We start from the raw sequence: 12,272 nt of genomic DNA, 5'->3' as shown, positions 1-12,272 counted from the left end.
GTTTTCCCCCTCTTTCTTCCCTTTAGTAACTACTACTCAACATGTTTTTGAGCTTTCTTGCAGACATCAAACCTCACAGGAAACATCAGTGTGAACACTTGTATGAAAGGCTAATAAGGCATTGTTTTCATATGTCAGTTAGTAATTTCCTATAGAAAATAACAGAAGTAGGAGGAATGTCTCAAATCTATGAACAAGTTTTCAGTATTAGTAATATAATATGCTTAAGCATTTCTCTTAGCTTTTGCCAACAGAAATAGATTCTGGGTTTCAGGTAAGTAGTGTAAGTCAACTTAAAATTGAGGAAAATCAATGTTTTTCCATATAATGATATTAACACTTCCCTGCCAGTTTTTTTGTACACAGTAATTGATATGAATAATCTGAACCTGTTCAGTAGTTATGTACCATTCAGCTATGGACATGATAAAATGTAACAAACAAGCCCAAAGAGACTGACTGAACTCAAGGACCCTCTTCCTTCATGCTAACAAATGTTTGCAGGATTTCTCCTGTGCTAGCAGAGCAAAGCCAGGGCAGCACATCTTGGTAATGAATGTTGTGTTTAAGGATGTGGAAGAATAGCCACCAGAGAGAGACCATTGAGCTCATTCTGTGAGTAACACTTTCTAGAAGGGACACAGGTCTTCTGAGGTGAAATCTGAGTGCATGAGAACACCACATTGTATTAATGCTTAACTGTAATCAGCTAGAGACGTAGCACATGCTCAGTTTACTGGGACATTCCACTTTAAGTGCATGTTAAACTAATATTGACTTTTCCACTAAACCAAAATCTCTGTTATTTGTGCCCAGAAGACTGCAAAAACAATAGATGTAGGAAGCAGAAGAATTAATCTCCCTGACCTTTTCTTTTTCTATGCCTTTGGGAGTAAGTCTTTTTTGGTCTGTCTAATGGGGAATATGAGCTATTCCCTTGCAACGATTCTTAAATTATGTAGAAGTACTTCCCCGTGTTATTATTTTTTTCTTTCTTTTGCATTCTCCACATCCAATAAACTCCACAGAGTATTATTAATAACATCTTTAAAATGTTATCTTTTTACCTGTATCCATTCTCTGATAGAGTCTTCCCCCGGGGTCCATCCATTCTCAGGGTAATTTAGCCGGGACCTTTCTGAAGACCAGATAGCGCTGTACTGGGAGGAGACAGTGATTTGATCAGAGTGAATCTCTCCTGACTCCATGCCTAGTGGTTCCATACACTGGAAATCTGGAGAAAAATAAATTGCCATCATTATTATGGTCAGCTTTTGGATTTAGACTTTGAATAATAAGAACATTTTGCCTGCTTTGAATATGAATATCTAAAGAATTTATTGTTATGTGACTTTGAATACTTTAGCAACTTTAAGTGAGGCAGTGTTGGGCTTATGGTGTCATTCTTAATACTGCCATTTGAGTTGCCATGGCAATTCCTGCAATAATAATGCTATACAAATATTTTAGCCCAGTATTGTGGCCATTTCAGTAAAGGACAATAGAAGAGTCTATCTTAGGCTAGCACAGACACTCCTGTGGATTCATAACACAGAACAATCTCTGTTCACCTCAAAATTATGCAAAAACCCAGAAAAGACAAACTAGACGACTTTATGAAATAATTTGATTTTAAAACTATTTACTTCAGTACAAAAATATAAAATGCTTAAAAATATTATTCAAATTTTAACCGTTCTCTTTGGATTCTGGACATTGGAATGAACTTGATGAACAAAATTTGAATTCAGGCCACAAAATTATTGACCTAAGGAAATTACCAGCTCTTCTGTAATGTGGTGCATTGCAAATGAATTGATCGTCTCCATTCAATCTCTTTTTGTTTACACAAAAATTACCTAGCTAATTTAGAATCAATTGACTTCCTAATCACTATGGTGAGTTCAAAGGTTGGTAGGGCAGGGTGACTCAATTCTTCTCTCAATCTTTAAAAATAAAGGCTCCAACCTGTACCAAGGGAAGAGAAGCCACTAGCTTCTGAGAGATCCTCACACCCAGGTGCTCCTGGACCTTCATGTCAGTACAAGGACGCCCCAGTACAAGGGCAAGAGAAAAAAACCCCATGTGCCCATGCTTCTGTTCAAGGACTTCACACTATGAAATAGAATTAATTCCTTTATTAGAAATTAAGCTGACATAACTCTGTGAGATGGAGTTGGATATATGTTGGATATATGCTCCTTTTTATTGCACCTTCTCTGGAGCTGATGTTTCTCTAGTAGGGGTGGGTGCTGAGCTGAAAATTTCAACAACCATGAGTTGGAAAGATGAACTTTAAATATACAAAGTTTTGGGTTTTCAATTAAAATTAAAGTATTGTGGGAAAAAAAAAAAGCTTAAATCTTTTATCAGGGATCCAAAAATTTACATTCAGAAATGTTACCAGGGTATTTTATAGGAGCTGTAGTTGGGGCTTCCCATAACTCAATCATACCAACAGCATTTCCTGTGGAATAGGACCCTCTTCCCCGTTCTGTGCTGCTTCAATGTGTTAGATACATGGCGAAATACTGAAGCTGAACTGCAGCAAGGAAAGGAAAGGAAACTCAAAGGAAAGGAACTTCTGCTTGAAACCTACAGGAAAGCCATAAGGCACTACAGAGAATGCAAAACATGATAGGGGGGAGTAATATCAAAATACCAAAAAAGTGTTCAGTTTGATCCAGACACTTTGGCTGGCCCTGTAGTCTGCTGAGAGGGACAAGGAGCTCCTGGGGGCACCTCACACATCTGGGATAAGTGGATTGGGCTGTCCTCTGGAGGTGACCAGACAACACAAAGAGTAATGGTGGCTGAAATTAAATGAGAGAATTTGTTTCTCTGTCTAAGTCTGCAGCATATAAAATGCTTCCTCTTGTCATCCAAAAGGGTTTTCACACACACCAACTTCTGTTCTGCTGTCCTGTGTTTAGGAGCTGAAGGCATCTTGGCATAGCAGATATCATTAATTCTGACTTCAGAGTGATGGTGCATCTACAGCCTGGGGAGGGTGGCTGTGCAGGAGGGGACATGGGGCACACAGGCTGTTTGTGCTAGTTATGAAGGGATGGGAGCAGCACCTACACAGGGAGAAAACAAACTAGCTGAAGGCGCAATGCTTCCCATGCACAGAGGCTGTGAGTCCCCCATTCCTTCTTCCTGCCTACGTGTGTGTAAGAAAGCTCTTAAAAAGGCATGGAGTGGAGGAGAGGTGGGAAGTTACAGTTAAATTTTCAGTTTACTCATTTTTCTTTTGTCCCTTTTTTCACTAAACAAGTACATCAAATTGGTATGAATCTGCTCAAAACTCAGTAAAGACACAGAAAGGAGAGGGACTTTGATATAAAGTGTTTGTTTTATCATTGAGGAAAGCAATGAAATCTGCAAGGACATGGTGTAACACAGCGTGTTATTTTCCTGTTCCCCTCACTTCATTTCATTCTCTGTCCAAAGGGTAAGCATGAAAAGGAGTCAACTGAGAAAAAAATATGAGACAGAGAACAAAGCTTAGCTAGCTTATGAAATGGTTTAACAAGAGCACATATATTAAATGGGTCCTTTTTATTCAAGAAATCGATCATCAAAGCTTATTCCATGTAATGAAAGGAGGCTTTGGATAGCGCATTCACTGTTCGTGTTCCATTGTTTTAATGCAAGTGTTCAATTGCTCTGCATTCCTGCCTTTCCTTGGTCAGCACAGTTTTTCACAATAATTATCCCAACTTCCTGGCAATATAGTGGAACAAAACTGTAAGGAGAATTCTGCTCCTTGCACTTCTTTTCAAAGGGCAGCTGTTCTTAAAAAAAAAAAAAAAGAAAAAAGAGAAAAAAGAGAAAAAAGAGAAAAAGGAAAACAGAACCAATCTTTCTCTACCCTCTTATTTATTTAAGGTTTCTTTAAAGCTTCAGACAACACCTGGTGTGCAAAAAGGCATAACAGAGAGCATTTTCCAAGAAGCTCTGCGGGGTAGATAAATACTGACCTTCTGAGACAGTGCTCTGTGACACACTGTAGTTTGCTGAGAAGCCTTCCTTTGCTATTGCACTGTCAGTGTAGAATACCATTGAAAGGATCCCCGTGGAAGAGCGGACACGTCCTGGGTTATTTTGCCCACAATAACGCCCGATGTGTGGGCCAACTGCGAAGAAACAGGACACAATAGTAAACTGCCAGGGCTGCTCTGACAATAGGTGCCACTACAATACCCTCCCAAAGACAGGCCCTCAGCAGGAAATGGTCAAACTCTGCAGCAGCTCAAAATAACAATGTCATAAATAATTTAGCGATGAACAATAAATTGTTTATCCTACCCTGGCAATCGTACTCCTAAAGTGCTCCAGATAGCACTCCATGAACCTCTGAAAATGTACAGATCCAGGATTTAGAAACGTGTCCTTCAAAGTGTGCAGAGAGGGCAGTGATGCACAAAATTACTCATACAAAGCACCATAAGTATTTTCCAAAGTATGATTGAAGCACCAATTTATGACAAGAGCAACTGAATGGCCTGATTTGCCAACCTAGTACATACACAAGATGCTGTGAGGAGTTCAAACAGTGCTTCCAGGTTTTATGCTCTATACAGCTGATGATCTGTTAATTTAATCTCAAACTTTGAAAAACATTTTTGACTCATATTGAGGCTATTGACCAATGACTCTTCATCCCCCTTGATTTAGGCTTTCAAAACCCTATAGCTCTTTTGCCCATATGGCAAATATTAAGGAATATTGTAAAAGAATTAGAGAGTGAAATCTTAATCCTTTCAAAAGAGCAAGAATTTCTTAAGTATATCTTCATGTCAGAGAATACACACACATACACAGTTACATGATCTCTCTTCATGTTAATACTGTATAAACCAGATTTTGATATTTTTCAACATTTCCTGGGCAGTGAGATAATCTTTTTCCTTAGTTAAGCTACTCAATTCACAACCAACATATGTGGCCTTCTAGCACTTGAGCATTCCCTACAGATAGTTCCCTAGGCTGTGGAATGGTGGTACATCTGTGCTTACAAACAATAAGAGAAGATAATGCTAAAACCCACCCATGGAGTCAATCATGAAAATAATCATGAGGCGCCATTCTAATGCTTGCACCACTGGCTTTCCAAGCTTAAATTAACGCCTTGTCATTTCTCTAGGAAGTCCATTACGCTTTCAGTTTAAAATGTAAAATGTTTAGATATCCTAATTATTCACAGTTCAAAGAAAATCTACAGCTAACATAATTTTCTAGTCCTTTATTGGCATTTTCCAACAAGTAAAACAGCACCAGCTTGGAATAACTTAATACTTACTTATGTAAGCTACACATTTCTGTAAGGCCCTAGAGTTGCCAGAAAGAGGGAGCTCAGATGTTATAGCTCTTGTTGCCAGCATGTGCTTTTCTATCCATGCTCTGGCCACAGTTACTCTTCAGTTGCCTTGGCAATCCCATGGCATTTGAAATACCTGCCAATTCAGACTTTTTTCACTAAGGTTGTTCCATGCAGCATTGATAGAATGAAACATGCTATACAGGATATGAATCGAATTCTTCCTCATCCTAGAAATCATTGAAGCTTCATGGTTTTATTTTTCAGAGAGAGAAATTTGTTTAGACTGGTACCATTAGTGGCTTTTTAAAAATATAAAATAATGCCCCCACATTCCAGGTGCTGCAGGTTTTTGTTTTTTTTTTTTTTTTTTTTTTTTGTTTTGTTTTCTTTTGCATTTTCTGTGTGCAAACAGCTCTGATCCTGCTCTTTCTCAGAATGGCTTTCAAGATTATTGCTGCTGATGGTGCTCTGAGCTGCAAGAATATAAGGAGGATAAGGCTACCATGTTATGGTGCTCTGAGCCTCCCTCCTCCCGTTTCCTGTAGGGAAGCCTCTTTGAAAGGACAAACAGAAGAGAACTTTGTTTAAAGCAGACAGGCTTTAAGATTCTCCATGACTCACTGGTTTATAATTTTTAAGACATATTTAGTGATTATGCATTTGAGTCCTCAACAGATTGGCCCTGCCATCACAGTACTATTCCCTTTGCCAGCTATGTGGATGCAAGTGCCAAAAATGTGCAGAATATGACACAAAGAGGTATTGAATTGTTTTGCACAACGTGTAAACCTTAGCCTGCTGAGCTAATACGATATTGATCTGAGCACAACTGGGTGAAATAGAAATTCTCCTTCTTCCATAAATAGCTAATACAAAGTTCCTCCCTTCTATTCTTTTTTTTCATTCAAGTATTGGAAGCTTTTGAATGACAATAAATTAGCAAATATTTCGTGTGTCACCACATCAAATAAATGCTGTGCAGAAAACCCATCTGAGGAATCATTCAGGATTGAGACTGCTGTCTGTTTAGGGAGACTATGCCACTGGTTATATTTTACCATCTTCCTGACAATTCCTTAGGAAATTAGATGGGATTTCATATTAGACTGTGTAGAGTTCTAAATGGGAATTTTGGGGCAGAAGGTGCTGAAAAGTCCCTAGGACAGCCTCTAACTGTGGACCATCCTGTTGCTATGACAGCTTCCCTCAGTAAGGGATACTCCAAATGTCACTTGGATTATGTCCTGACTCAAGGATGCCTCTACACTACCTGCAGAGCAAAGGCATTTCAGTGAGCCAGCCACCTCATCTGGCTGCCCATGCTGTAGCAACTTCTGAGACCTTGGCTCCCCTTTTCACTGACACAGTATTATACAGTGGAAAACTGAATAACTTTCTGGTTAACAGATGGAGGGACAACTAAGAAACCTATTTTGCATGCATTTCCCAAAAGGCAGAATCTAATTCTATAGCTTGAATAAATCCTTGATTAGTCTCAATAAGTATTTTGGAAGGTTTACAGACCAGAGTGCAGAATATATAGTAAGTGGCTGGTGGTTCAAGACCAAACAGAAACTTTATCCTTACTGATTCTTCTTTTCTTTACTATTGGTTTGCCCTTCTGCACAAAGAATATTGATATGCAGAAATTCTGAATATTACTGAAATACACTTTTACCCATCTAGCTGAAATATTAGCTTTTAGAATTAGGGTTAAGAACACCCCCCCCCCCCCAAAAAAAAAAGAAAAAGCAAGGAAAAAAAGTGTATCAGAATTCTAAAATATTAAAACAAATGTTATGTTAAGTAGCCATGTATTTAATTTTAAAGATATTTTTTATAAGTTTGCACGTATGTTGTGGACAGTATTTTCACATCACTATGATTTTTATTGAAAAAATATTTGCACACAATTTAAGATGCTGAAGAAGAAACAACCAAAAAATTAATTCCATCTTTGCATTCCAGCAGTCAACTACACTGAGCTTGTGTATGCTCTTAGATCTTAATGGTTTCTCACAAGAGTGTAGAAAGCAACCACGACAGGAGAAACACACTTAGATTAATAGCAACCTTCATTTGCACTGATGTTAATGACTGCAGTAAAGCATTCTGCTTTGCTCTGTAATTCAGTGGAAGCTCTTGTGGTATTGACTGAAGCAGCAATGCTTAGGCTGTGGTTCTCAAACCATATGTAAACTTCTTTAAATTACGTTTGAGCTGTAGTAGACGGCCTATAGAGCTTCAAAGAGAGTTGCATGATGAATATGTGCAATTCATCACTAAAGCTTGTCCTCCTCTTGAGTGGGCTATTTTTCTTCAAAGTCATCAATGGAGTGCTCTCAGCAGATGCTGGCTGAGATATATCTGTGCCTTGGGCAAAGATATTTTTGGTATCTAGTTTATTCATGCAAAATCATAACTTTCTGTCCTGAGATCTACTCACTCTCCTGCTCTAAATCCACCTGTTATCTCTTTCAAACTATGGTCCCTTTTCTGTACAATATTTGCAACAAGCACCTGTAGTTCTCAGATATTTCTCAACAGGGTTTTTTCCACGAAACAAAATGCCAGGTCTGAGACATTCCTGGATGCCTAGCATTCCCCTCTTGAAACAGCAAAACACTTACACCACTGTTAAACTTCAGTCCTGTAAGGGTCCTTGGTGAATTCCTTTTAAAGGCAATCTAACTGTTCACATGCTTCAAAGATAAGCACGTATTTTGTAGAACCAAGTAGCAAATAGTCAGCACTTGCCAGCTTCAATCCACTGAAAGGACAGCCAGGTAGGCTGAGGACTCCATGATTGTGACAGAGCATTTCAGGATTTACATCTTTTTGAATGACTGTTACAGTTGCTGTCAAATTCTCTAACAAAAAATTGTTTTCCATCAGTGAAATAGAAATTATGTAGAGGTAAAATGTAAATGTAAGCTTAATGACTTTGACATATTCTTTTAAACATCATTGTGAAAATTTGTTTAAAAGACAATTTCTCTTCTTCACTTTTTTGCTTTTTTTTGGGGGGGGGGAAGGAAAAAATAATCACAACTGTATAAAACAGCAAATTTATTTCCTGCTGCTCTCTAGGGACTGTAGCTTATTAAATTCTATAGTGGAAACATTTTCTACTTATGTTGGGTTTCATCTGCTCTAACTTAGACTGAAGTTTACATCTGACTTAGGGATTCATAGCTTTCACTACAGTCAATGAGACAAGACACTGCAGAGGTCCTTTAGCTGTGTCCTAAAGTAGATGTTGGGACAGGACAGAGTGGGATGCTGTTCCCTGCAGGGAGCAGAGGGACCAGCTGTGCCTGGCTCAAATGCTCATACCTATTTTCCAGAGATGCATGTTCAGGGGGCTGTCCACCTAATTCTGCTGTAGTTGAGACAACAACTGTTTTCCAAAAAACTGTTCTCTCTCTCCTATTACAATACTGCCATCATCCCAGGAAGCCACAGCTGTGATGCTGTGAAGCAGGGGATGTGAACTGACGAATAAAAATTTTTTCTATATATGAAAAAAACCCTTCTGTCACATTTATGTCAATGCAATAGCAGCTTTAACACAACTGGGCATGTGAGCAGCAATGCATTACAACAAAGAAAAATAACTTCGTTTTCTGTGGATGTATCACTAAACAGAGTGGGCCAGGGGACACCCTCTGGGCCTGCAGCCAGTCACAGGGACTGCTCCTGGACCAGACTAGGAGAGGGACACAGCTTGCCCCTATGGGGCCCTTACTGCCTAGCCAAGTCCAGCTTGCCTGTTCAGAATGATCCCTGGCTCTCACTGTCCTCCAAATCATGCTTAGCAATTTCTTGGGAAAGTGCAAATTGACTTGTGCTAAAACTGTGCAAGGGAGTACACCAGCAAATTAGAAGTGCACACAACCATATTAGTTAATATCAGTTAATGCAGAATACTTTTGCTCAGACTAAAGGGAAAGGGACAAATGGCTCAAAGACTCACCCTGGATGAGTCTCCCTCCATCAAAGGGAACCATACTGTATAATTTACCACTGTGTAGAAATTTACTATTTTCATGTGGATACAAGTCAGATTTATTTTCCCCCAGGTACTCTCTCTATATATATTCTCCAGTATCCAGACATTCTCTATGTTCAGTTCAAGGCCAGGTTGTACCAGTGGTTTCCTATGCCAGCTTTGCTTTTCAGCTGAAATAGTTCTCCCTCCCAGGGATTCATCCTGTGATGCATTTATAGAAAAGCAATCACATTCCTTCTTTCTTTGTAGTGTTAAGTTAAACAAGAGAGACTGACTGCTGGCTGAGGATCATCCTACAGAGAAATGATGCAGCAAATATTTTTCCTACAACTGCTGCAACCTCCAACAGTTTATATCAAAGAAAACATTTTTCCAGCCTACAAATTCTGTTGAATATTTACAAGTAAACATGCAAGTATCCTTAGTGGATGTCAGGATCATTTTCAGTGCAGAGAGTTTGTGAGACAGTTTGCAGAAGGCTGATAATGCCTGTTGATAATTGGTCTTCAGTATGGCTCAGCCACTATTTGAACCAGGAAATTACTGCTTTGAAACTCTACATTGATAATAATGCATTTCTTTTTGGTTATATTACACATAAATTGATTTACTGGATCATCTTTTCAAATATCAGTTTAAATGCAAGCTCTACAGGACAGATTTGGCCTACATACAAATAAACCTATTATTAAATGTTCCAGACATCATTATTGTACTATTAAAATATTGTTTTTCTAATTGAGGCATTAAATACTGAATAGTCTTTTAGCTACTGTTATGGGTCTTTCTTCACTCATTATTGAAATGGACTGAAAAGAGCCATGATAAACCCATTAAGCATAAAATATGAACAAAAAAGCACAAATATATGCTAAAAGACATATATTTCCTGCAGCATCAATGGAAGCTTTAAGCAAAATTATATTGGGGATTTATTTAGGAAAATGGTCAAGTTTTAATGCATTATTAAAGTATATTCCTTAAGTTATATTTTCATTTAAATCAAATATTAAAATCAAATATTAATGTAGGATTAGCAGTTTGTAGAAAATGCCACTGCTGTTCATAAAACAAACCAAAATAATCTATTAATATGGGTTATCACACTAGTGGAAAACCGAAATAGTTGTAATTAGTGCCCAATACAAACAACATGAATCTTCAGTCACTGAATTTTGCTACAAATTAAAAATTAAGAAGAAAAAGGACAGCTTCAAGATGCTTCTCTTTATCAGCTTATGCCAAACACAGAAACAGTGAAAAAGGCATCACTAATCATCAGCTTTACATAGCTGTTTCCACACAGCTCATACAGGCATTTGGGCACTCTAAAGGTTGGGGATTCAGCTTGAACAATCCCTTTTAGGCTGGAGCTGCAACCTTTGGCTCTGGGCCCTTGGAGAATTGATACATGGCTGCCCGGCCTAGGGGAGATTTGAATCTTGAAAAACACAGAGAAATCATGTAGCTCTTTTATTTGTCAGACTCAGTGCAAAACAGGAATATGGGGTTGGGCAGAAGGTGAAATGAGGGCTCTCTGGCTCTATGGGTTAACTAATATCTAGCTATGCACTTAGGGAATGTGCACAAGGTCAAGTGTGGTCAACAACTGAATGGAAAATTACTGAGATGGCAGAGATGTTCCAGAAGGCTACCCAACACACCCACCCTGACACATGAGGCCATCTAATCAGAGATTATAAATTAACGAATTAAGATAAAGCCTTTGGATTGGCTTAAACTGTTGGAAGAGGGATCACTATAATGGAGGAATCCTGCAGTGCCCAGTCACTGAAGTCACCTGAATGAATAACTCAGTGACTGTTTACTGACCTGGGTAATTGTTTAGTCACTATGATTTCAACTGCATGGACACCACATTTTCTCTGGCAAAGAGATTCTCTGCTTTGGCAGCTGGTCTGTAACACAATTCCTCTGCAAGTCAGAGGGTCAGTACCTGAAGTCCAGTTTCTGCAATTTGTTGGAAATGTCTGGACTATACTCTTGGGTTAGCTGTGAAAATTTGAGGACTCATTATTATAAGACTTCACATTTAATTTATTTTAGTGTAGGAGGTTCATCACATATTACCACTGAACACAGAGGTTTCTGCTAAGCCAACTGTTAAAGCTGAACATATTTCATTAAAAAAAAAAATCATTCACACTATGATATGCTTTACTGAATGAATTTACAGAGCATTTTCTCCATTTCTTTTTAATTCAACTCACTTCACATAAATCAAGCAAGGATCTCTCTAGCATGACAGTTTAAAAAATGGGACTATGCCTTCTGCAGGCCACTCCATAGTAATGGTTATGCATATTACAGTCCATTTTTCTCTTACCATCAGGGAATCCATCCCAGATTTCCAATCGGTCATAGCGACAGAATGCTCCCCCTGGAGTATTTGAGTCAGGTTCTAGCTCAAAGCTTTCAAATTCCAGTACAATCTCTGACATCTTTGGTGCAAAGATAATGTAAGTGCATTCAAGGCTATTGGGATATTTTTCAGGGAATCCAGGGGACTTTATCACTCCACTTGATGAAGTAAAGTTTCTGGAACATTCAGGTCCTGTAGGAGAAGGAGAAAAATCAACGGGGTTAACACTGTGCTACTAAGCAAAGCAGTTAGCTGGAAAACAAATTAGGTTGTATTGTCTCTCCAGCAGCAAAGGTGGCTTTTCAATGAAACACCTCATTTTAATCGCCACATTAATCATTCAGCCAGCTTGTTCCTATTATTGATAGTCAGTCATTTAAAGCCCAATCCACATATACTGTCTGATCTTCAATTTTCAATTTGTATGGAACAATATGAAAACTTGTACCAGCTCTAGAAAAAATTATGACAAATACAAAGTCATGTGGGAACAATGAAAGTGTAAGCTGCAGAAATCTCGACAGAGCCCTAGAGAAATAATTATAGCCCCT

General features: G+C 38.5%; 1 protein-coding gene across 2 annotated transcripts in view; it reads right to left on the bottom strand.

The window, feature by feature from the left end:
• Positions 1-12,272, bottom strand: part of NRP1 (neuropilin 1) — a 113,395-nt gene that overhangs the window by 50,484 nt on the left and 50,639 nt on the right. For both annotated transcript variants that reach the window (XM_054273673.1, XM_054273674.1), the window contains exons 4-6: positions 11,686-11,913; positions 3,984-4,139; positions 1,068-1,234 (exon numbers count right to left, since the gene is read on the bottom strand). In XM_054273673.1, the coding sequence (XP_054129648.1) occupies positions 1,068-1,234; positions 3,984-4,139; positions 11,686-11,913 (551 nt within the window). The remainder of the gene's footprint in view (positions 1-1,067; positions 1,235-3,983; positions 4,140-11,685; positions 11,914-12,272) is intronic.

Source organism: Melozone crissalis, unplaced genomic scaffold (genome assembly GCF_028551555.1).
Source record: "Melozone crissalis strain CALT ecotype California unplaced genomic scaffold, PUWL_Pcris_2 ptg000016l_1, whole genome shotgun sequence".
Taxonomy (NCBI): domain Eukaryota; kingdom Metazoa; phylum Chordata; class Aves; order Passeriformes; family Passerellidae; genus Melozone; species Melozone crissalis.
This window is presented reverse-complemented; position numbering and strand designations above follow the sequence as displayed.